The 26,564-nt window shown below is 40.3% G+C and overlaps 1 gene segment (V, D, J or C); it reads left to right on the top strand.

Moving 5' to 3' along the window:
• Window positions 1–20,637: 20,637 nt before the first annotated feature.
• Window positions 20,638–21,161, top strand: LOC126064602 (immunoglobulin heavy variable 7-4-1-like). The segment is given in 2 exon segments: window positions 20,638–20,762; window positions 20,845–21,161. Coding segments are annotated over 2 exon segments (363 nt in total).
• Window positions 21,162–26,564: the final 5,403 nt, after the last annotated feature.

The raw sequence follows: 26,564 nt of genomic DNA, 5'->3' as shown, positions 1-26,564 counted from the left end.
CCTCTGCCTTAGGCACTCCATTCTCCTCTTCCGTCTGAGTGGCAACTCCACCCTTAGAAGCTCCAGAGGCCATGGCTCCACACTTTGAGATTCCAGAGGTCATGGCCATACCCTTGAAGACTGAGGCATGTTGGCCTTCTGTGTTCTTTGTCTCTCCAGCTTTTGCTTCCAGGTTACTTGGCCTTTGTGCACCTCGGGTCTTGACACATGTGTCTGCCCTACTGGGGGAAGTGTTCCAAAGCTCTTCAGCTCCACAAATAAGTACCTGGAGGCACTCCACTCCATGTCACCACTAAATCTCAGCCAGAAGAAACTCAGCTTTCTTGCTCCATGAGTCAGCAAGCCTAGCTCCACCAATAAATACCTGAAGGAAGCCCACTCTGCCAGAAAGCCTCCTGTGCAAAGGCACCCGGCTCTCTCACTCTTTGGATTGGCTCAAGTGCTGCCTCAAACTGGTTTCCTGGTTCTGCTGCTGCCATTTCTCTGTTGCTGCCATTTCCCTGTTACTGTCATTTCTCTGCTGCTGCCATTTCTCTGCTGCTGTCACTCCTCTGCTGCTGCTTCTCAAAATCTACACCATCTGCGGTGTTAATACCTTTCTTTTCCTTCTGAGTTCTCTTTTCATTCATAATTTCAAAACTACTTCTACATTTTAGATATCTGTTAGAGAATCACTCCACTCCCAACACCAAATTCTGTCTTTTTTTGGCTTTAAAATCAGAGGAGAATATGGTGGACAATCACAAAATATTGGGAATCATGGCCTAGCCCAATTGATACATATATTCCTGGAGGACACAATCCAATACATTGCAGTGTCTGACTGGAGCCATGGTATTGCCATTTGCCTCAAGGCATGCAAAGCTGGACAATGAGAAAGGAAGGCCAAACATTGGACACACTTTAATTGTGATGTTGGTAAAGAATACTGAATATACCATGGACTGTCAGAAGAACAAACAAATCTGTCTTGGAGGAAGTACAGTCCAATGCTCCTTAGAAACGGGGATGGCGAGACTGTCTCAGTTACTTTGGACATGTTATCAGGAGGAGCCAATCCTGAAGGACAGCATGCTGGGTAAAGTAGAGGGTCAGCAAAAAAGAGAAAGACCCTCAACGAAATGGATAACTATGGCATTAAACATACCTACTATTGTGTAGATGGCATAGGACCGGATAGTATTTTGTTCTGTTGTACATAGGGTCGATATGAGTTGGCAGTGAGTCAACAGCACCTCACAATAAGAATTGGACAATTATTACTATGACGGCACTCTCAGAAGAGGGAGTAGGCACATACCATTTTGTGTGTTTATATTGAAAGAAAAGGAGTGAAAAGACACCCAGCATTTAGCCTTAAAAAATTTTTTTTTTTAGTTTAGTTAAACTAAAAGGATGTTATCCATGTGGTCAGAGAAGATACACTGTGAAATCTCTTAGTGGATTTAAACAGGAAAACACCATAAGGCATGGAGCAAAAACCAAAAGGCATATGATACGTCACTACCCAAGAACTGGGAAAAATAGCTGTGTAAATATATTGTGTGTGTGTGTGTGTGTGTGTGTGTAGGAACATCACAAAGAAAAACAAATATTCTTGACATGCAGTTGGGAGATTTATTCCTCTGCCCAAAGAACCAAATGCTCAGAACACTTCCCAAATCCTTACTAAATGAAGTGCCACTTTCGCAAAATCTAGAGAGAGAGAAATACAGTCATGTTATTAAACAAATAAATAAATAATGTTAAGAGTAGATATAGTTCTAGATGACTCGTGTTTATATGTCATGGTATCAATAATATTAAACTGTAATGACATGACAAAAGTATAGTGTATATAAAATAATTAAATTAAACTATTTCCATTGACTTGTTACTAATGTTATTATTTAGAGCAATTAGGTTTTTGAGTCTATATATATATACATATATATATATATTTTTTTTCCTGGAAGTGTTTGTAACTCATTAAATCTTCTGTCTTAACCTCATTGGAACTCATTCTAACCTTTCCTCATCCAGGCATCTAGCTTCCTCCCCTAGGGAAAAATAAGTGCAAGCAATCTCTCTCCCTGAGAGTATGACACTGTTCTCTAATACCTACAAGTGCTCTTTTGATGATCCTCGTGGGATAAGTCCTGGACAACACTAAAAAAAAAAAAAAACAGCTTGGAGATATTCTGAACTGGGCCATAATAGCACACTCCCTAACTCTGCACCCTTCTCCAAACCCAGGGAATCTAGAAAAGTCCTCCATGGATGGTTTCCTTTAACATTTATAAACAGGTAACTTCAACATAAGTATTTAGAAAAACTTGTCAAGAAGTTTTTTTGTTTTTGTTTACTTTCTTCTCTCCATCAACCTGGCTGTGATTTTTAGTCTGTACATTTTGGTGTGCTTAGAGAAGCCAAGAAGCCCTTTCTATGCTTTCATTTCAATTGCCTCTACATACACCCAGAGCCACCATGTCTGGTTTTCCATGAGGCAAGCAATTAGATAGAGCATGAAAACAGGAATATTTAAAGTAAGAGCTTCCTGTTGAATGAATTTAATTGGCTTTCTGTAATTGAAATTCTAATACTAACAACTTGCTAACGTCTTTTATTTTTTCCTCTTCTTTCTTTTCACTTATTACCTAAGGTCCCCTGGACATGTTGACGAACTTAAGTATTTATTTTAAAGGGTCAGTTTCCCATTCGAGTTTCCGTTTTTAATGAACAGTTCGAATTCAGGTTTGAATTCATTTATAAAGTGGGAAGTCAGGGTTCCCTCAGTTCCATGACTAAAATAGAGAGAGAGCCTAAAAAGGCTTAAAGAAAACCTGCTGTAAACTTTCTTTGTAATTTATTTTATACTTTTATCTTAAAATGTATAACATTCATTTTTTTCTGATAAAAAGATTGAATCTTACCCTGTTAAAGTTTCAATTTATCATATGCATTCTACGGAGGGTTTTTGTTTTTGTGTTTTATAAAGGAGGCTATTTTAGATGCATTAAATTTGTTTGTGGAACTCAGAATACCAGTACAAATAAGCTTATCTTTGGGGCTGTTTAGTTTTAGTGCTGCAGTTTTTTGTTTTGTTTTCCTTTCTAAATTTCCCCCAAATAAACTCTTTTTTTTTCCTGGAGTTATGAGTTATTCAGATATTTAAATATCACAAAACTGAAAACCAAAAGGATCATTTAAACATGTATTTGACAAGCATCCCTACTGGGGAAGGGATTACTGCCTCTGAAACAATGAACAACTCATTTGTTTGTTCCCTTTTTCAGGAACCCTGTCTGTTCCCTTTTTCAGGAACCCTGCCTGTTCGCTTTTTCAGAAATGTTGTCCGTTTACATACATGAATAGTCTTAGACTTTAATAGAGATTGGGATCTCTTTTTTCTGTTGTGAACTCTAAGCAGAAGGGTAATTCCTTTTTTTATTTAGTAGATAGTAAGACTGTTTGGATCAGTGAAGACCCATTCTTACATGGCAAGGCTTCCCAGCCTGGAACTAAGCGCTGCTTAGGTTCTTACCTTCTTCTGATGGAGAAAGACCAGGAGAGGCTCAGAGGTTGCACACCAACAAAGGTTTATTTGGGACAGAAAGAACATAAAAGGCTCACAATGGTGAGATGGAGAGGGGTTTCCGTCTGTACTAGCCTCCAGTCTCTCCCTGAAAGAAGGATTTCCTAGGGCTGAATAAAAAGGCATTATCTTCATTCATTAGATGGGTGGAGATTCTCAGGAGAAGGGGAGGGATTATGAAAATCAAATGCTCACACAGCTGGAATTCAAGATGGATTTCCTGGCAGAGGCTGTCTGAACTAGGATGGAGTCTGTCATGAGGGCTTCTGGAGCGTCGAACAGGACTTATTCTGGGATGCTGTGCAAGAGTGATGTCTCTGGATACTGGTTTGAGTCCCGGCAAAGGATTCCTAAAGGTCATTCATAGGTTACCTTGATTTTTACTGCGCATGCTCTGCACTTGGTGGAGGACTTGAAAAACAACTCAGGAGGTTTGTCAGTAATTTATACCTGGTCGAGCATGTAGGGATAGGAAATATGGCCCCCCTTACCTTGTCTAAGCACCTAGTTTATTAGTCACAAGTAGTCCTCGAGTGTCAGCAGTAAACGTTACATGGTGGTCTGCACTTAGGTTTAAATTCCAAGAATACTGAGTAGAGGCCATTTCATGATAGCCAGCCCAATCTCTTGCCTGTCTCACCTTTGAACTGTCTTTGCTGAAATTTCTACTAATGGTGATTAAGAATGACAAATCAAAACGTAGAGACATGGTGATTTGGCACTTTTTAGCCAACTGTGAAAAAGTGAGCTTTGGATGATTTTCCCCATTTGTAATGTTAATATATATACTGTCATTTCTATAATGCTCCTCAGACTCTGGCAGACATGGCTGTGGCAGCATGCTTGTTCATTTCTCACTTTTCCTTATTCTACAACATTCCTCAGACTAGGACAGACATGGCTTTGACACCATCCTTGTCCATTTCCCACTTTTTCCTCTTAGAACTTATGCCTAATAAAATCTTTTTTTTTTTTTTTTTGCTTTGCTATAACTTTGTGGTGATTTTACCCGAGGACACATTACATGTTTGTGTGCATGTGTAAACATGAAATAATACTGTGAGTACTAAGAGTTAACACAGGGCAAACACATAATAAAAAATCATATTTTCCAAAATGCTGTCATTGACACCAACCTTTTTTTTCTACCAGGGCAGCCATTTCTGCTCTGAGGAATTGCCCTCTTTGAAGGCATCCACCCTAGAGCCTGCTATATAGGAGGGGGATATGCAAATAAGACCCCTCCCTCTCTTGATAAAAAAGAGCACAGTCCTGACCTTGCAGCTGTGGGAGAGGAGCCCCAGCCTCTGGATTTCCTGGTGTCCCCGTTCAGTGATCATAACCAAAGAAAAACAAGTCACAATGGAGTCTGTGCTGAGCTGGATTTTTCTTGTTGTTCTTTTAAAAGGTCATTGTATGGAAAATAAAAGATGTTGAGTATGTGAGTGAATATGAGTGTGAGAAACATGTACATGTGTGATGGTTTTCCTAACCAGAATGTTTTTGTGCTTGCAGGTGCACATTGTGAGATGAAGCTGGTGGAGTCTGGGGGAGACCTGCGACAGACTGGGGTGTCTCTGAGAATCTCCTGTGTAGGCTCTGGATACAAATTTGAGGAGCATAGCTTGAATTGGTTCCGCCAGGCTCCAGGAAAGGGGCTGCAGTGGGTCTCATGAATTAGATATGATAATGGATCCGTATACTACACAGACTCTGTGAAGGGCCGATTCACCATCTCAAGAGACAATGCCAAGAACACACTGTATCTGCAAATGGACCGCCTGAGAGAGGAAGACACGGCCCTGTATTACTGTGCAAGAGACACAGAGAACGAAAGTCAATGTGAGTCCAGATATAACCCTTTCCTGCAAGGAGGGGTCTGGGCTGAAGGGGGTACTCATGATTCAACAAGAGCAGGGCCCAGTTCCTGGGGCAGGTGCAGATGGAAATTGAGGGCTGGTTTCCTGTCACAGTTTGGGGTTTCCCCTCTCTCTAACACTTTCCCTGGGGAATCTCTCTAGATTTATGATTCTGTACCAGCCCCTTATGTATCTGAATTAGAAAAGTTTATTGTAATATGAGGAAACCGTCTCTCGTGCCTAATAAGCAGCTCATTTCCTAGGGAAGTAGAAACATACAGAGGAATCAAGCAAAAGTGTGGGATCTGTCAGCCACCATGCAAGTCTGACCTCCAGTAAGTAGAAAAGGGAGGGAAGGGTGTGTTGTACTTTCCTAGAGTCTGTTCAGCAAGGCCATCAGGGGTCTTCAAGCCACAGCTGCCCATCTTCAAGCCACAGGGAAGCATTCCTGTGTTTCCCAGGAACTGTTCTGCCTTAGTCCTTCTGGCTCAGTCGCTGGTTGGGAGTCCCTGCAGGATGGGGAACCTCAGCACAAACAAGGTAATGACTTCCAGAGGACATAGCTGGAGACCCTGGCCCATTGTGCCCCTGTGGTCAGAGAATGGGAAGTGCATTCTCACGGCCAAAACTTCAAATACTACTTTTTATGTAAGAAATACAGTTTATGTTTTCCTTATGTTATGGACTGAATTGGTCCCCAAAATATGTGTTACAAATCCTAATTCTTATCCTGGTGGATGTAATCCCATTTGGGCACAGAGGTTTCTTTGTTATGTTAATCAGGTCATATAAGTACAGGGTGTGTGGTAAACCAATCACTTTTTAGATGGTAAAAGAGCAGATTAGGCACAGATGGAAGAGGGAAGCAAGAATGGAGAACGATGTTTGCCATATGGAGATCACCAAGGAAATGAGGAAGAGAAGTTGAAAGAGACAAGGATTTTCTGCCAGAGTCGACATCTTCCCTTAGAGCCAGTGCCCTGAATTCGGTTTTCTACCATCCTAAACTGTGAGAAAATAAATTACTGTGTGTTAAGGCCAGCCACATGAGGTATTTCTGTTATAGTAGCACCAGGCAACTAAGGAAGGAGCTCTTGTGATGTAATGGTTTAGCACTTGGCTCCTAACCAAAAGTTGGTAGTTTAAACCCACTAGCCCTTCTGAAGAAAAAAAGACCTGGTGATCTGTTCCTTTAAGATTTTAGCTTAGGAAAACCTATGTGGGCATCTTGCTTTCATATCGGGTCACAATGAGTTGCTTCAACTAGATGACAAAAAAGGTCATTGCCACATTTACCCAAATCACATTATCCATATGTCTTATTGCCCAGAGTTGCCTTCCTTACTAGGAACTGAAAAGTGTAGAGTTAGAACACGTGTTCCCATTTTTATTGGTAGGATAAGTTCAGCAATTTTTCCACAAGCTCCGTGGACTCCCCTGTTTAAGAGCAAAAATTTATCTGATTGAGTCTGGAGGTAGGAGCTGGTTCTGCACATCTCAGAGCCTGCAGAGAGCCCCAACTGCAGTTCTATGGAGTCAGGTGCTTTACTGTGTGGAGAGGCCAAGCTGAGCCGATGCCACGGGGTGAGCTTAGTTCTTTCTAATTGCAGGATGTGCAGGCAAATCACCCAATGTGGTATCACACCTCATGTATGTTCCACAGTCCACCATGGTTAGAAATAGAAATTATAATTCCATTTCCATCTGCCTAGCACCGGTCACTCTTCCTCATTTAGACAGAGAAAAGCTCTACTATTTACTTTCTCAACTTTATCTTAGCAACCCACTGAACTGATCATGGAAACTCAAAAAGGAGAAAAAAGTGAGGCTTTTCATTTTTACCTCAGTGTGTATATATGGGAATTTCAGGGTGTATTTCTACTGGGGTTGTGTTTGGCAATTTGAGTATTTGTCCAGTGTGTTTGCTCAACCTAATGAATTTCTCTTTTTTATTATTTCAAATCTTTGTCTTTGACTCTGCACCTTCTCTTCTTCTGGAACTCTCTTTAGATGCCCTCAAGAATAGCTGCACTGCCATGCTTATTTTTTTCCTATTCTCTGTTTTCTATTTATTTTTCTAATCATAGTAAGTTGAAGATTCTGTCTCTGTATCATCACACAATTTTTTTTTTTTTTTAGCATGCAATCTAGGGTTAAGCATTTCCACCTCTGTTTTCTAGAGGGAATGAATACAATATATGTCAATTTCATGAGTAAAACACCTGACACTTAATCATTTGGACACTCCTGGGAGGTTTATTTTCTAGAAAAATGATGTAAAAGTTACCAAAGTTTATTAGTACACAATAAAGCTTACAAAGGAAAACAAACATGATGGGAATTTTAATATATTCATCAAACATACATATTTACTTGATAATTTGCTCACTGGCCTGTGGCCCTGTAGGTGATGGTATAGAATCCAGGCCAGCACTGGTGATATGTCTTATCCAACTGAATTCAAATCAGATCAATCAAATCTCATGTGTTTATAGGGCATGCATATATTAAGACATGTTATATTTTCAAGTTTTTAAAAATGTTCAGTGCAGTTGGAAATATTTCTAAGTTCCTTCTCTATTTAGATTAATGTAGCTGTACACTCAGTGTAAGGACTTTAGGACCTACCACAATATTGAACTCCTCCCGCTCACAATTAAGCAAAAAAGTGTGTGAATTATAAGTTTAATCTTTTCAATATGTGTGTGTGAGAGTGGGAATATGTGAGTGAGTGTGCATATGAAAGTGTGCATGTGAGAATGTGTATCAATGTGCCTGTATATATGTATGTATAAATACATATCGTTGCTTAGTTGTATGAAAAAAAACCCAGGGCCGTTGAGTCGATTCCGACCCATAGCGACCCTATATACAATTGTGTAAATATATGTCAATATTTAGGTTCAAACTCTCCTGTTGATGGACTTGAAAGTTAGTTTTCATTTTAGTTAATCACTAGTGTGTATAAAATTCTATAAATATTCTTGTATAATTTTTATTATACTATCATTTCATTCATCTAGAGATTACATGTAGGAATACAATTTTTTATCATAAGATTGGGTAAGTTTAATTTTGTCTGAAATCACCAGATTGTTTTTTAGATACTGCTCATGGAATTTCCAGTTTCACCAACAGTACATCACAGTTCTAGTCATTCCACATCCTCACCAACAATGATTTTGTCAGTATTTTTTTTTAATTTTGTTTTTTATTTTAAACATTTCCGTAGGTGTAAAGTAGAATTTTGTGGATTTATTTTCCATTTTCTTGATGAATAATGGAATTGAGCATCTTTCCATTTTTTAATGGTTGTTTATACTATTTTGTCAGGTGTCTTGAACTTTTGTACAGACGTGTAAATCTTTTCATTACACAGTTAAAGAATACTTACATTCTGCATTCAAGTACTTAGTCAGATATATGTTTTGGGAATCTCTGCATTTTATTTTCTTAAGGAGATGTGTAGTGACTTGAAAGAACAATGAAAATAAGATCAATTAGAATTTACCATTTTTTCATACAGTTACTTTTCTAAGAAGGATTTGTCTATGCCCAAATCACAAAGATATTCTGCTATGATCTATTTTTAGTAAAGCTTAGAGCATTGGATTTTATTATTATCTAACTCAAGTTACTTTTTTTTGGATATATGAGGAAAAGATGAAGGCTAATTTTTCTTTATGACTTTCACTGTCCTTAGTTGCTTAAAACCTCACTTGCCTTTCTTCTGAGGATGACGTACAGTTCCTTAACAAGTCTGAGGCCTATGTGATCTTCCTCAGCTAAGAACACCCTCCAAGGACCCTGCCCTCCTTCATCCTGCAGCAGGACAAGCCCTTTCCTTCCTCCTGACTGCTTTCTTTGTTGCAAAGTTCTTTTTACTAAATTTTATGGCAAATTTTCACCATTTATACCAGTTTCTCTTCCTTAGAAGGTTATTCCTGATCTACAAATCCTCAATAAAATTGAGTTATCTCTTTTCTCATTCTTTACAGTTATTTCATATAATATCATATTTTAGAATTATCTACTTTATTGGTTTATGTCATTTTACTTTCAGCCCCTTATTTTATTCCAAGGATCAACAAATAATTTGTATAATGAGCTGCAATGGTAAAACTTTAGGCTTTAGATGCACTGAGAGAACTCATGTGCACGAAACAGCATAGAGCAGGTATAAAAGTGGTACTGGAGTATTTATACATATGTGATCATTAAGGTTGTGTGTCAACTTGACATGGTCATGATTCTCAGTAGTTTGGCAGGCATGATACAGTTTGGCAGTCATATAATAATGTGATCACCTCCATGACAATATTTGATATGATGTGATCACCTCCATGATCAGATCTGCTGTGAGGAGCTAATCAGTTGAAAGGGAGTTTCCTTAAGGGTGTGGCCTGCAACCAATATAAGTGAACTTCCTTGTGAGGCTTGTGGGCTTTTGCTATTACTAGATCCTGAAGCTGGCCCTTGTTTGTCTGACCTCTAGATCTTGGGACTTGAGGTAGCAGCTTACTTGTCATCTTGCCTGCCAGTCTTGCGATTTGCCTGTCTTCACAGCCTGTAAGCCAGAGCCTGCCGTCTGACTTGCCAATGTTGAGTTTCCAGCCCCTGCATCTATGTGAACCAGAAGCATCCAGCCTGATCCACGTTCCAGCCTGTACAACTTGTGAACCATTTTCTTAACATAAATCCCTCTCTCTATGTAAATGCTTTACTGGTGCTGCTTCTCTACAGAACCCTGCCTAAGAAAACCTCTAAGTTGGTGTAGAAGTCCTGGTGGAGAGGGCATTTCATAGAAAAGGGGACAAAGTTTGCATAACAAAAAATTATTCCAGGTCTTCTCTTAAAATATATATTTCCTTATCTCCAACTCCAGCTCTCACCTACACATACCACATTGCCCTGGGATGAATTTATCACTCAAATATTCAGAGATGGGAGATCGCTTTGGAGACAAACAGATCCTGAAACTCTCCCTCTGGATAAAAATATAATCACTTCATTGTAAATATTTATGCATGTCCTATGTCCTCAAACCCTGCCCACTCTGTCCCCACCCCCTCCCTGGATGTCTGGAAATAGGAGGACAAGACAGTAAATTCCAGAAAAAGTCCCTGATGGTTTTTCTCCCTTATTCCTCTAAGTAGCACAAGGGAAACCCTCTGCCTGAGGGAAGAACAGATTGTGACCCCTCCCCACTGCTCCCCCCACTTATGTCCTCACAGGCCTTCCTCACACTAAACAGACCCAAGTGCCAAGCTGAAAGCTCAACCAAAGGCTTAGAAACCCTAGTTTCAGTCCCACCAGGAGACTTTATTGAGCAGGGGTTTCCTGTGGCTGCTCCTCTGAGTGATAGCATTTCCCTGCTGTGGTGTCTCAGGAATTTATGGAGATTGATGTGATCATTGGGGTTCTGAAGTGTTTGACTTACCATAGTTCTCCTTGTCCCTAGGTTTCCTAACCCCTGTGCAGCTGTGGGAGTTGAATCCAGGACTGCTGAGACCCGTGCAGACCCTCTCCTTCGCTTGCACTATCTCTAGATTCTCCTCAAAATCAGTGGTTACTATTGGCACTGGATCAGCCAGCCTTCTGGGAAGAACACACAGTGATTGTTAGCAATATGTTATAGTGATGACACATGCTATGGTTATCTCTCCAGACTCATCTTTCTGTCTCCAAAGGCATGGCCAAGAACCAATTCTTCTTGTAGCTGAGCTTTGTAACTGTGGAGGACATAGCTGTATATTTCTCTGTAACAGATACACAGTGAGGGGAAGGCAGTATAAACATAGACAAAAAACCCTGAAGTACAGCAAGGAATGTTTCTCTCTAGGGAATGAATTTTAGCCACCAAGTACTGGGAACCATTCCCTGAAACATTTCAAAAGAAGGCCTGGAGAGACATTTCCTGCTAAGGTCTTGGGATCTCTTCCCTATTCAACCTCTCTTGAATCATTTCCATTCATTTAATGATTTTTTAAATCAGTGCCTCTCTCAGAAATCTTTTTTTTTAACCTCAGTGGTTTATAGAATTTTTAAAAAAGTGTATATAAATGTATTGATGTAAAAATTTAAGATAGATATTTTTTTGCAGTTTATTAAAATACATGTTATATACTGTCTCAGTGAATTAGAGCTGCCATAACACAAATACCAAAGTGGTTTACTGTACAGAATACTAATTTATGTTCTAGATGTTAAGGAGGCTAGCAGTCTAAATCAGGGTGTGGTGCAAGGGGGGAGGTTTTTCCATGATCTAGAGCATTGAGTAGCTAAATCAAAAGTAAAAAAAAAAAAAAAAAAGCTGAAATAAAAGAGCTGAACAGAAGATTTCAAAAGGCAGCTCACAAAAACAAACTAAAGTATTATGATGACAGGTACAAAGACCTGGAGATAGAAAACCAAAAGGGAAGAACATGCTCAGCATTTCTCAAGCTTAAAGAAATGAAGAAAAAAATCAAGCCTTGAGTTGCAATACTGAAGGGTTCTATGGGGAAAATATTAAATGACACAGAAAGCATAAAAAGAAGATGGAAGGAATACACAGAGTCACTATACCAAAAAGAATTGGTTGACATTCAACCATTTCAAGAGTAACATGATCAAGGATCGATGGTACTGAAGGAAGAAGTCCAGGCTGCACTGAAGGTGTTGGCAAAAACAAAGCTCTGAGAATTGACAGAATACCAATTGACATGTTTCAACAAACAATAGCAGTGCTGGAAATGCTCACTCATCTACGCCAAGAAATTTGGAAGACAGCTACCTGGTCAACTGGCTTGAAGAGATCCATATTTATGCCTATTCCCAAGAAAGGTGATCCAAACAAATGTGGAAATTATAGAACACTATCGTTAATGTCACATGTCAACAAAATTTTGCTGAAGATCACTCAAAATTGGCTGCAGCAGTGTATCAACAGGGAACTGCCAGAAATTCAAGCTGGATTTATAAGAGGACTTGGAACTTGTCAGATGGATAATGGCTTATAGCAGAGAATACTAATTTTATTGACTACGCTAAAACATTTAACTGTGTGGATCATAACAAATTATAGACAGCATTGTAGAGAATGGGAATTCCAGAACACTTAATTGTGCTCATGAGGAATCTGTACATGGATCAAGAGGAAGTTGTTTGAACAGAACAAGGGGATACTGCACGGTTTAAAGCCAGGAAAGGTGTGCATCAGGTTGTTTCCTCTCACCATAAACATTCAATCTGTATGCTGAGGCAATAATCCAAGAAGCTGCACTATATGAAGAACAGGGCATCAGGATTGGAGGAAGGCTTATTAACAACCTCTGTTACGCAGATGACACAACTTTGCTTCGTGAAACTGAAGAGGACTTGAAGCACTTACTGATGAAGATCAAAGACCACAGCCTTCAGTATGGATTATGCCTCAACCTAAAGAAAGCGAAAATCCTCACAACAGGACCAATAAGCAACATCATGATAAATGGAGAAGAGATTGAGGTTGTCAAGGATTTTATTTTACTTGGATCCACAATCAATACCTATTGAAGCAGCAGTCAAGAAATCAATAAGATGCAATGTGTTGGGTAAATCTGCTGCAAAAGACCTCTTTAAAGGGTCAAAAAGCAAAGATGTTATCTTGAGGATTAAGGTGAGTCTGACCCAAGGCATGATGCTTTCATTTGCCACATACGCACGGGAAAGGTGGACGGTAAATACGGAAGACTGAAGAATTGACATATTTGAATTGTGGTGTTGGTGAAGAATATGAAGATACCATGGATTGCCAAAAGAACAAATAAATCTGTCTTGGAAGAATTACAACCAGAATGCTCCGTAGAAGCAAGGATTGCGAGACTACCTCTCACATACTTTAGGCATGTTATCAGGCAGGACCAGTCCCTAGAGAAGCACGTCATGCTTGGTCAGTTAACAAAAGGAAGCCTCTTAATGAGATGAATTGACACAGTGGCTGCAACAATGGGCTTAAGCTTAACAACGATTATGAGAATAGCGCAGGACTGGGCAGTCTTTTGGTCTGTGTGCATAGGGGTCCTCTGAATTGGAACCTTCTAGATGGCATCTAACAACAACCACAACAAAAACAGTCAACTGGTAGTGCCCTGAAATCTTAAAACATGCATATTGAAGAACTCCAAAGTAGTTTTTACATGTTTGACAATCATTTCCATTTAATTTCTTATAAAGATTGTGATACTGAAAAAGCTGACTTCCAAATTGCTGGGTTTCCTTGTACTCCCCCCTCTAAAAGACAGAACTAATCCTTTTCTTGTCTCAGGACAAACAATTGAGAAAGCTTGCCCCTTGAATGAGGCACTGCTGAATCACTACCCATCAGCTGTGTTGTCAACCACAATATTTTTTGAAACCAAATAAAAAAGTTCACCTAAGTGGATTACTTGTGTGCAAGGTATTCTTAATTGACAGAGAAAAGTATTCTGCACTCTAAGGAATTTTTGTTCCATATAATTTATGCATTATTTTGGAGGGAGACCAGGGGAAAAAAAATTTTTTTTACAAGTTCATAGGGACATCAGGTTTTATTAAATATTTTATGCAGTGACTTATAGGAAAAGTTCCCTCCCATTCCAGATTTGTACACCCCATGAGTTCAAGAGAACAGATGTCCCAGTTTGGTCCCAGAGGGAACAGGCATAACCTCACTTCAGGCCCTCTCCACTTATGAGGACACAGCTCTCCCACAGGAAAATTTTTCTTAAAAATTCTACGCTTGGGTTGTGGAGGCTATCAGCTCTCTTCTCAGACAGGGCTCTAAGTTGCTGGAGAAGGCAGAGTTGTGGTCTGTAAGATGATATCATTGAGTTTTCCCCTGTCTCCAAGCTGAGTGTCTCGGGTGTCAGACCTCAGTCTACGGGAGTGGTTATAACTGCATGTGACTGACAAGGACGGACTATTCTTGTCCCAGGTGTCCTATCCCATATGCAACTGCATGAGTGGGGCCCAGGTGTGGTGAAACCCTCGCAGACCTTGTCCTTCACCTGCTCTGTCTCTATAGTCTCTATCACAACTGGTGGCCACTTCCATAAATGGATCCACCAGGGCCCAGGAAAGCAGGTGCAGTGGATAGGGGACATTGGTACTAGAGGTACAACATACACTGACGCATTGTTCAAGAGCAGAATCTCCATCTCTAGAGACACATCCGTGAATGTGTTTTCCCTCCAGTTGAGCTTCATGGAAGCAGGGGACACTGCCATATACTACTATGTGAGGAGATACAGTAAGAGGAAGGCTGTTGAGCCCAAGCAGAAACCTCTTAGCAGGAAGGAACTTGGTCTACAGGGGATGCTCAAGACCCACTTAGCACAGGATCCAGATCCTGGCGCTGTTGCAGAGGGAGGCTGAAGGCTGGTTTCCTGTCAGTATCTGGGGCTTCCTCTGCATCTAACAGTTTCCCTTGGGAATCCCTCTAGATTTATGATTCTGTGATTGCCCCTTTGGTGACTGAATTAGAAAAGTTTCTTTGTAAAGGAGGAAACATTCTCCCATGCACAAAAAACAGAAAACTACTTAGGGAGGCAAAAACAGGTAGAAGGTGTCAGTCAAGGCTGTAAGATAGGTCAGCCACGATGCAAGTCTGACCTACAGTGAGTGGAGAGGGTGGGGAGATTGGGCTTAGATTTCTAAAGTGTGTTCCATCCGGAGGACACTCAGCAAAACCATCAGGGTGTCCTCAAGCCACACAGTTACCCATCCAAACAGTCCTGTGTCTCCCAACAACTGACCTTCTTTAGCACAGCTGCCACAATCAGTCAATGGCTTGACACAGACCAGGTGATGGACTTCAGAGAACAGGGCTGGAACCCTTGTTTCATTTGTGCCCCTGTGGTTGGAGGGATGGAAGAGACATTGAAACTGCCAAAACACTGTTTTTTGTTTTTTTTTTTTCGTATTAGAAAATATGGTTTCTTTGGTTCCTTTGAATGACATATAGATGCACACTTGTGGACTGTAAACAAATGTAATTGCTACATTTACATGAACTGTGTTATCCCTAATGTGGTGCTATGTCTTATGGCCCAAAGCTGCCTTCCTCATTAGGCATTGTTAAGTTTAGAATGAAAATATGCATTCCCAATTCCACTGGGGGAGTAAGTTCGGCCCTTCACTCACACAATCGCACAACTCCCCAGGGAAAGAACAGAGGTTTACCTGACTGTGGAGTCTGGTGATAGGAGCTAGTCCTGCTCATCAGAGCCTGCAGAGAGCCCCAGCTGCAGTTCTATAAAGTCAGGTAGTTCCCGGTGTGAGACGACTCGAGCTGCTCTGCTGCCACGCAGTGATCTCAGGTCTGTCTAATCAGAGCATGTGCAGGCAGAACACCTAATGAGCTATTGCACTTCAGATGCTATGACCCACCATGGTCAGAAATATTGTTGTTAGGTGCTGTGAATTGGTTCTGACTCACAGCAACACTTTATACAACCGAATGAGATGCTGCCTAGTTTTGGGCCATCTTCACAATTGTTGTTATGTTTGAGCCCATTGTTGTAGCCACTGTGTCAATCTATCTTATTGAGGATCTTCCTCTTTTTTGCCGACCCTCTGATTTACCAAGCATGATATCCTTCTACAGGCATTTATCCCACCTGATAACATGACCAAAGTATGTGACATGAAGTCCTGTCATTCTCTCTTCTAAGGAGCACTCTAGATGTACTTCTTCCAAGACAGATTAGTTCATCCTTCTGGCACTCCATGGTATATTCATTATTCTTATCCAACACCATAATTATTATTTTTTTTCAATTATTTTTTGGCCTTCCTTATTCATTGTCCAGTTTTACATGCATATGAGGCAATTGAAAATACCAAAGCTTAGGTCAGGTGCACCTTAGTCCTCAAAGTGACCTCTTTTCTTTTTAACATTTTAAAGAGGTCTTTTGTAGCAGATTTGCAAATTGCAATATGTCCTTTGAGTTCTTGTCTGCTGTGCCTAGTAAAATGATTGTTGACTCTCGATCCAAGTAAAATGGGCATTGATTGTAGATCCAAGTAAAATGAAATCCTTGGCAACTTCAATTTTTTCTCTGTTTATCCTGTTTTTGTTTACTGGTCCATTTGTGAGGAGCTGTGTTTTCTTTATGTTGAGCTGTAATCCATACTGAAGACTGCGGTCTTTGATATTCATCAGTAAGTGCTTCAAGTCCTCCTCACTTTCAGCAAGCAATGTGTCATCTGAGTATCTTAGGTTGTTGATTAGTTTTCCTACAAGCCTGATGACATGCTCTTTTTCATATAGTCCAGCTTCTTGGCTTATTTGCTCATCACACAGATTTAATAATTATGGTTAGAAGTAAGTATAAAAATTCCATGTCCATCTGACTGGCACCTGCTTATCTTTCTTACTTTGATAGAAAAATGTTATACCATATATTTTCCAAATTCTAACCTCAATCTGCTTAAGTGATCTCTTATTAGTTGTTTTTGTTGCCATCAAGTTATTTTGAATAATGCTGACCCTGTATGTGCAGAGTAGAACTGCTCCACAGGGTTTTCAAGGCCATGACTTCTTTGAAGCATATCGCCAGGCCTTGCTTCTTAGGTACCTCTGGGTGAGTTTGAACCATCAGTGTTTCAGTTAGTGGTTGTGTACGTAAGTGTTTGCAACACCCAGGGACTCTAAAATGATTTAGGAAATTCGGAAAGTAGAAGAAAGTGGAATTCTTTATTTTCACTGTAGTGTCTGCATATGGAAATTTCAGTGAGTTTTTCTCCTTTGGATGTGTTTGAATTTTTGAGTATTCAGCTAGTTTGTTTTCTCAACCTAATGAAATTCTTAGTTTTTGTTACTTTAAATTGTTGTATTTGACCACTCTCCCTCCTCTTCTGGATTTCTCATTAGATGTCCTCAAGAACAGGTCACTCTAGCATCCCAATTAGTTAATCCCTTCTCTGTTTTCTACGTGTTGTTTCATTTGTGGAAAATGGTAGCTTCTATTTTCTGTAACATAATACAAGTAATTAATACATAATTAACCCCCCCCTTTTTTTTCATTCAATCTAGGGTAAAGCATTTCCAACTAGATTTCTATAAGGGAGTAAATACAATTGCATGTCAATTTCATAAGTAAGTGGGGTAGGAATCACAGAAAATATACTGTTTCACTCTCCAAGACATCCAGCAATGGAGAGGAGTGAGTGTGAGCCCAGACACAAAATTTCTTATGTGTAGGGTAGAGGAACTGGCTTGAAGAGGTATTCAAAACCCATGAGCAAGTGTTATCAGCTGTTTCCTAAATGGAAGGGGAGATGAATCTTCTTCTTTTTTTCCCTCCATTTCCCAAGAATGTGCCCTCATGACAATATCTGTGATGTTGTTTTGCTATCATGTCTGTCTTCATTATGACCACCTAGAGGTTCCCATCATGGCCTCCATGCTGCTGTGATCCCAGTGTCCAGTGCGCTGGAGGTACTCTCCAGAGTCCTCCATGTGCAGCAGTAATCTGGTCTACCTTCATTGACACAATGGTGCCATCATTCATCCACCTGCCATTCTCAGGCATGTAGATTCAGTCACTCTGTGATGGGTTTTATGTCATAATGTACCACACCCGAATCCATGTTGAGAAACGTATATTTTTTATTCAGAAATGTATTCAAAGATGAATAATTTGTGAAAAATTTAAATGTGGGAATCTCTGTGATGGAGAATGGTGGTGAAATGACACCACATAGAAGGCTCCCCCCAATACCATGTTCACACTTTCTCCAGTGCAATGAACAAGGAACCTGAGGCCCAGTGGCTGTGGTTCTTTGCATTAGGATCTGAGAACACAGAAATCCATCCAGGGTCATAGGAAACTGCTACTACAGTGGGTGTTGCTTCTGGCAGCTCTTCCTGGGCTCTCAGTATAGAGGAGGGTGTGGCTCCATTATATATAAGTTTGTTCACGACATTCTCCATTAGGGGCTCAGATTCCCCCTGACACTGTGCTCAAGGCTAGGTTGCTCCCCAGCCCTCATGACCTTCTTACCAGAAATAAATAAATAAATAACGAGAAGGAAGTGAGAAATCAAGGCCAATGGTGCAAAGCTTATTTCCCAGTCTCTGTAGGAGTCACGTGACATGTTTTTCAGAAAAATTCCTGATTCTTGTGCAGGACCCAGCATGTTCTAGGGGTTGCAAAAAGTTAGAAATTTTAATGCATGATTCAAGAACAGATTCCAGCTGCGCACAGGGAAATCTTTAGGGTAAAAGTGGTGATTTGGGACTGGAGGACCTTCATGATGTTGATGTGAAATGTGATTAACCATTCTCTGCATCAGCACTTGATGAGGAAGCAGAGAGATGTATTCTGAGATTCTGAGCTCAAACATCACAAACGTGGTTTTGGATGTAAATATATATATATATATATATATATATATACACATACACATACATATATATAAATATATAAAAAAATAGCAAATAAAAACCTTTACAGATCCCCTTTACAGAACAAAGTTACCATAGGAATGCTAATTTCTAAATATATCTTCTGCCTTCCATGAAGGAAAATTAAAATTTCATTAAAACATCTTCTTTACAAGCCCTTGTGTGTCTTTCTGTCGCATGCTAGAGTGGATTCTGGGCTCCTTCACTAAACACTAGCAAGGACATCTGTCTCTGTGTCCATTACAGTTGTCTGCACCTCTGTTTTTAACTGAGGCTAGTGTACACCTGTCCCAATTGCCTGGTTGGGACTCAGCAGATATTAGCACTAGCTCGACCAGGACACAAGTTGCAGAGGTGCAAACAAGTGCTTGCCTATGGAAAGAGGAAGACAGGCTCAGAGAGAGACTGAGCAGGGGTTCATTTATCGAACCCTAAAACTTGATAGTCAGATATTTTTCAATTTTTCAGACAGGAACCCGATTGTACACATAGACAATTGGGCTAATCAGTATATGAATGGAAGTTATGGTGGGGTGGGTGCAGGATGTGTCCTAGTGGCCCAGCATCAAGAGGCTCCAACCCATATTCCCACCAATCCTCAATTCTGCATCTGGGTTCTTCTTGCTGAAACCTGAAATATCAGTGCCCCTGTCACTGTATGAAGGATATTCAAATATTGGTGGGTGCTCAAGATGCCCTGAATTCTAGGAAAGCTCTAAAAGCAGGTGGGGAGAGGAATGATATGGATTTTCTGAGAATAAGCAGTTTCTGCGTGAACTCAAATTAATTTCTCCAGGGACTTACCCATTGCTTTATGTCTTTAGTGATGTCCTGACTGTACTCAGATCTTCTAGATCTTTTAATTTTGGGTTTTTTTTGTTTGTTTGTTTTACACAGAGCTGATATACTGCAAAACTTACAATTTAAACTTCCATGAATCTGGACAAGGTAATTAATATATCAATGTTGCAAATTCATGACACTTATTTGGAGATATTATCTTACCCTAGACTGATATAATATCAACTCCTTATCTTTTAAACATTTTATTTATTTATTTATATTGTATGGTTTTTTTAAAAGCTTTGGGTAAATTTCAGGTTTTTTATTTTAATTTTTTATCATTCATTTGGATGTTTTTAAATTTTACTTAGTTTTGTCCTAGTTACTTGTTTAAGAAAGGAAAGGAAAGGAAATCAACAAAGTAGAGTTATTGCTGTTAAAATGTTATCTTTATCTTAATTCTGATCAATCCAGTGAAAAACAACAGGCAACTATTTAAAAAGTGCAGAAGGCCCACTTACAAAGATGACTCATAATATCTACTTCTGACACAATAAATGCTGAAGGATTAATCTAAGAGGTAAGATAGACTTGAAAGAGTAAGACTTGGCTCCCAATGGGTCAAAGTGAAGTTACGGGACCTGGTCACAGGCCCAGAGGGATGGCCTCAGTCACTGGTCAACATTAGGTCTTGAGAGGTTGCTTTTATCATATTTCACCAAGGATGTCAGAGGAATAATGAGTGAAACCATGAGCGCTGGGTGTGAGTGGAAACATCCATATCCAGGCAACAGCTTTTTCAACCTCTTTGAGTGATATACATCCACTATTAGCAACCAGATCTCCAGGCGCCACACACCCAAGAGGCACAGGCTCAGCTATCTAGATGGGTTCTCTAGTGGTTCTCTAGGGCATCATGTTATTTATATAAGATCTAGACCAGTGATGAGGTTTTCAATAACCTGACTCATATGCAAATACTAAGTGCATTATAGAGTTGAAAGCTGGTTCTCTTCCCTAACACACCATTCTGCAAGGGTTTTGCCTTGTAGGTTGTATAGAAACCACTGAGACCAACGACCACTCATTATGGAACGGGTGTGGAGGTTCATTTTCCTGCTGGCAATTGCACTAGGTAAGGAGCCACCAGGACTCAGGGCTGGGGAGGTTCTTGAGACAGCTGTAGGTCTCTCATCTTCCCCTTTTCTTCTTCACAGGTGCATATTCCCAGGTCCAGCTGGTGCAGTCTGGGCCTGAGGTGAAGAAGCCGGGAGAGCTGGTGAAGGTCTCCTGCAGGGCTTCTGGATACACCTTCACCAGCTATTCTATAAATTGGGTGCAGCAGAAGCCAGGAAAGGGCCTGCAGTATATTGGATGGATCAACACCGACACTGGGAAGCCAACATATCATCAAGGTTTCACAGAAAGATATGTTCTTTCAATGGACACTTCAGTCAGCACAGCGTATCTACAGATCAGCAGCCTGAATCCTGAGGACACTGCCACCTATTACTGTGCGAGAGACACAGTGTGAAAACCCACATCCTGAGAGTGTCAGTAACCCTGGGGGAACAGGTGGCCATGCTGGGTTGAGGCAGTAAGTGAGATAATTTTGCTGTACTGGAGTCTTTCTTTGTTTAGCTGTTATGAAGTTAGAGATGAGAAACAAAGGAAATTGTTATTTTTTCCAGTGAAATATTTTCTGGGCTCTAGTGGTAAACCATCTCTATGAAAGGTGAGGGTGAAGGTTAATTTGTATACCAACATGGGTGAGCCTTGATTCTTAATGGTTTGGTAGTTATATAATGATGTAGCTCTCCTCTGTTTTGTGATATAATGTAATCACCTCCATGATGTGATCTGATGTGGTCCCCCAATCAACTGTAAGGGAACCGTCCATGGGGGTGTGACCTGGATCCAACAAATATGGATGTTCTGGCAAAGCTCTCTGGCTTTTGCTTACTCTGGATACTTCCTCCAGTTCATAATCATTTGATTTCCAGTTCTTGGGACTACCATATTGTCTGTTGATCTTGGGATTAATTGTCATCCTCAGCCAGTGAGGCTTCATCAACTTCCACAGCTCATGAGCCATCAGCCACTTGTATAACTTGAAATCTTGGGATCTTCAGTACCTGTAGTTAAGTGGGTCAGAAGTCTCCATCCTGACACCTTACCTACCATATGGTACTTATCAGCTTCTACAAACATGTGAGCCATTTCATTGAGGAAAATCTCCCTCTCTCTCTCTCTCTACCTGTAAGACAACTGTAAGAAGGACTAGAACTGTCTTGTAAGGTTTCCAAGAGCAACTGACAAATTCTAACTGCTCACCATTTTCATAGCAGCTGAGCTCTTAACCACTGCCCAGTTATGAATACATATACATAAATGCACAGACACACACACATAGTTTCACTCGTTTTGCTTCTTTAAAGAATCAAGCCTAAAATACTTGGTACTGAGGGTAGTTCTAGAGAAATGAAACTGTCAGGAAGGGTTGTACAAATTGGTTCTCAAATCTGCTTAGTCTTAAAGATATCGAAAACTCTACTTCCAATAGTGATTAGGGCACTCCTAATCCATGGCATGGAGTGAGCATAGAAACACACAAAGTATCACCACCAATAGAATCAGCAATGGTGATAAGGATAGAGGTATAGGGAAGCAGCAGGAGATATGTCCTTATAAGTCAGAAGTTCATCATGTTTCAAATATTAAAAAAAAAAAAAATAGGTTCTGTTAACCATGTTAAATTCTTTATAAAATTGAATAATGATCAGAGTGAATGAAAAACCGACAAGCAATTAAATTTAATTAAAATTCCTAACCCTACACCACACTGGAAACACCCAACTCCTCTCTTTGTTTTTCTATTTCCTACTTTGAATTTAAATCCATCAATGTATTATCATGTTTTACTCATTGATATTGTTTGTTCTCTATGTCTTCACACAGAAATTTAACCACATTAGGGAAAGTACTTTTTATTCATGCTCTCTGCTTAGTGATTAATAGAGTGTGAGGACCATGCCTGAGCTCATTAAAATCTTATTGGATAGGTGAATGATGGTGAGGGGTGAACAGTGGACTCAGGAGCTAATCAAGACTCCTGATGTGGATCAGCCACTATATGAAGACATACACATAATGGTTGGTGGCTGGAGGATGGCACGGGGCACTCAGTGTTATCAGCTTTCATGACGGACTACAGTGTGGTCCAGTGATCATCTTCCCTGGAGCTCTTCATTCTTTACCTTTTCTTTCTTTTTTCTAGAGGAGGAGTTTTGTCTGTGTTAAATGGGGTAGGCAACAGATGCTTCTCAGTGGTCAAGCAGAGGTGAGTCTTTATTGGGGGACAAAGCCATGTGATCAGGTGGTGGCTGTCCAAGCAAACTCCCTGGAGATGAGCTCTGTGTCATGGCAAAGCAAAAATGGAGAAGCAAAGATGAGCATGTAAAAACAGTGGATATGAGGAGAAGGTCTAATAGAATAGCTTGAGGACCTTTGTGTCATCACTCACTACATTGAGGAATGGAGAAATGGGATAACTGAGAAAAAGTAGGGAGCACTGCCAAAAGCCATGACCCTCATCACTGCCCTGGCTGGGCATGGTTTCTTATGACCCTCTGTATGTGCAGTGGGCCGCAGTGCTGGGGCACCTATAGTGATAACCTCAATGTTTAGAATACCCTGGGGCAGGCTGAGGAACAGGAGCTGCAGGAGAAAACTCCAGTTGGGGGTCGACTTCCTCCCCTGCACCCCAAACTGCTGCTCTCTTCTGGGCATCACCTGTTGCCACAAGTTTTAAAGAGCAAGACCAAATCTTTACTATTTAAGCCAACCCTTAGAGAGCTAATTATGAGCCACACCTTTCCTGAGAACTTCACCTCTATTAACTCATGAATTCCTCATAACAATTCTGTGACACAGATGTGTCTTATTTTATAAACAGGACATTGGGAAAAATGAATTTAAAAACCTAGTCAAGGAGGCAGAGCCAAGATGGCAGAATAGGCAGACGCTTCCAGTGAGCCCTCTTTACATCAAAGACTTGAAAAAAACAAGTGAAACAAGTACATTTATGACAAGCTAGGAGTCCTGAATATCAAACGCAAGCTTAGAAAATGAACTGAGGGGCAGGGGAGGAAGAAACAGTTCAGAAGGAGAGAGGAGTTACTGGATCTGAATCACGGGGAGCCCTCAGGCACCATTTCTGGGAGCAGCAGCAGTGGGCTAGTACTAGCGTTCGGGCTACAGTTTCCTCTGGGAGAAGCAGCCAGCCACACAGCCTACTCACACCTCCAGAACCAGAGAAGAATGGCACTCTTGGCAAAAGCCAAGTACGTGTGTATATTTTACTGCACCCCAACTCCCAACCCCCAGCTCCCAAGCTGGTTTCAGCAGCTGATTTCCCTGGGCCTGAGATAGGCCCTGCTGAGTGCCTAGAGCCATCCTCCTGCCCTTGGTAAAGGAATAAATTTGCAATTGGGGAAAAAGATAATTTGCCAGCTCCACTAACTGGGGGAGCTCAGGAGAGAACCGGCTCCTGTCCAGGCATAAACGGTCTGTGGACTTTGAGTATATTTTCCCTCTACATGGACCTCTGTGGGCCTAAATCAGGAGAAAAGGTCCTTGTTGGCAGATTCCAACAGTTTCAGCTGTGCTGTGGAGAGGTGGGTGTTTGATGTTTGACATTGCTTTGCATATTAAACAGGGTCCTCACTCTACCCACATCAGGGGCCTAAGGACTGGTAGCTCAACTCAGGTCACCCAGGCACCAATGAAAGGGATCCATGGATAACTGGTAACTCCCAGTCCTTACAGCCAAAAACATTGTGTGCCCATGGTCCATCTGCAGAACCCACCCACCTATACTCTCTAAGGAACAGGGGCACGCTATCCTCAGAGACACTTGGCAGATGATTCTCAGCCCCCTGCATTGTTCACAGTGTGACCCCCTGCTGCAACCAGTACCTAAACCAATCACCCCTGCCCCTCTAAGACTGTGGGACAGAGCCTGTACCACACACTTGATGATCAGCTGCATGGACACCTGAGCTGAATTCATACAAGAAAAGTGAATGGACTGCTAGACTGATATACCTGATAACAGCTCTAGCCATCTGGGGATAGGACGTCAGAACTCCAAAAGTGAAAATAATCATGCTAGCTCACTCAAGCAACCCATTTGGGCATATCAAAACAATGGGCAGAAGCTATGACACAGTAAGCAAACATAAAATAAACTAATACAATAACTTATAGATGGCTCGGAGACAACAGTCAATATCAAGTCACATAAAGAAACAGACCGTGATCACCTCAACAAGCTCTGAAAACCTAGAATCCAGGGATCTTCTACATGAAAGTGCATTCCAGGAATTACCAGAGCCAGAGTACAAAAGCTTAATATACAAAACCCTTCAAGACATCAGGAAGGAAACTAGGCAATATGCAGAACGAGCCAAGGGATACACAGATAAAGCAATTGAAGAAGTTAAAAAATTGTTCGGGAACAGAATAAAATATTTAATAAGCTGGGAAAATCCAGAGAAAGACAGCAATCAGAAATTTGGAAGATTAACAATAAAATTACAGAAGGAGATAGCTCAAAAGAAAGTCAGAGAAGCAGATTTGAGCAAGTGGAAGGCAGAATTTCTGAACTTGAAGATAAAGTATTTGGCACTAATATATTTGAAGAAAAATCAGATAAAAGAATTAAAAAAAAGAAGAAACCTTAAGAATCATGTTGGACTCCATCAAGACAAATAACCTACGAGTGATTGGAGTACCAGAACAGGGAGGGATGGCAGAAAATACGGAGAGAATTATTGAAGATTTGTTGCAAGAAAACTTGCCTGATATAGAGAAAGATGAGAATATAACTATCCAAGATGCTCATTGAACTCCACATAAGGTAGATGTTAAAAGAAATCCACCAAGACATATTATAATCAAACTTGCCAAAACCAAAGATAAAGGGAGAATTTTAAGAGCAGCTCAGGATAAACGAAAAGTCACCTACAAAGGAGAGCTAATAAGATAAAGCTCAGACTACTAGGCAGAAACCATGTAGGCAAGAAGGCAATGGGATGACATATTTAAAAATTGAAGGAAAAAAATCATCTGCCAAGAACCATATATCCAGCAAAACTGTCTCTTAAATATGAAGGTGAAATTAGGACTTTTCCAAATAAACAGTAGTTTAGGGAATTCATAAAAACCAGACCAAAACTGCAAGAAATATTAGGGGAGTTTTTGGTTAGAAAACCAATAATATCAGGTACCAACCCAAGACTAGAACAATGGGCAGAACAATAAAAAGTCAACCAAGGCACGGAAATCAAAAAAATAAATAAATAAACCAAGACTTAAAAAAAAACGCTCAAAACAGGGTAACAGCGATGTTATTACGTAAAAGAGGACAACATTAAAACAATAAAGAGGGACTAAGAAATATAGTCATAGTTCTTCCATACGGAGAGGACGACAAGGCAATACAAAGAAATAAATGTTAGGTTTAAACTCTGAAAAATAGGGGTAAATATTAATGTAACCACAAAGGAGACAAAGTATCCTACACAGCAAAATAAAATACACGAAAAAAATAGAGACTAGGCAGAAACAAAATGAACAACAAAGAATATGAGGAAATGACAACATACAAAGATAATCTACACAGCACATAAAATTAAGTAGAAAAAAGAAACTGTCAACAACACAGAAAAAAAAGACCTCAAAATGATAACACTAAATTCATACCTATCCATAATTAAGCTGAATGTAAATGAACTAAATGCCCCGATAAAGAGACAGAGAGTGGCAGAATGGATTAAAAAACATGATCCGTATATATACTGCCTACAAGAGACACACCTTAGACTTAAAGACACAAACTAAAACTCAAAGGATGGAAAAAGATATATGAAGGAAG

Source organism: Elephas maximus, chromosome 21, assembly GCF_024166365.1.
Source record: "Elephas maximus indicus isolate mEleMax1 chromosome 21, mEleMax1 primary haplotype, whole genome shotgun sequence".
NCBI classification, from domain to species: domain Eukaryota; kingdom Metazoa; phylum Chordata; class Mammalia; order Proboscidea; family Elephantidae; genus Elephas; species Elephas maximus.
The sequence above is the reverse complement of the archived record's forward strand: the minus strand, read 5'-3'. Positions and strand labels throughout refer to the sequence as shown.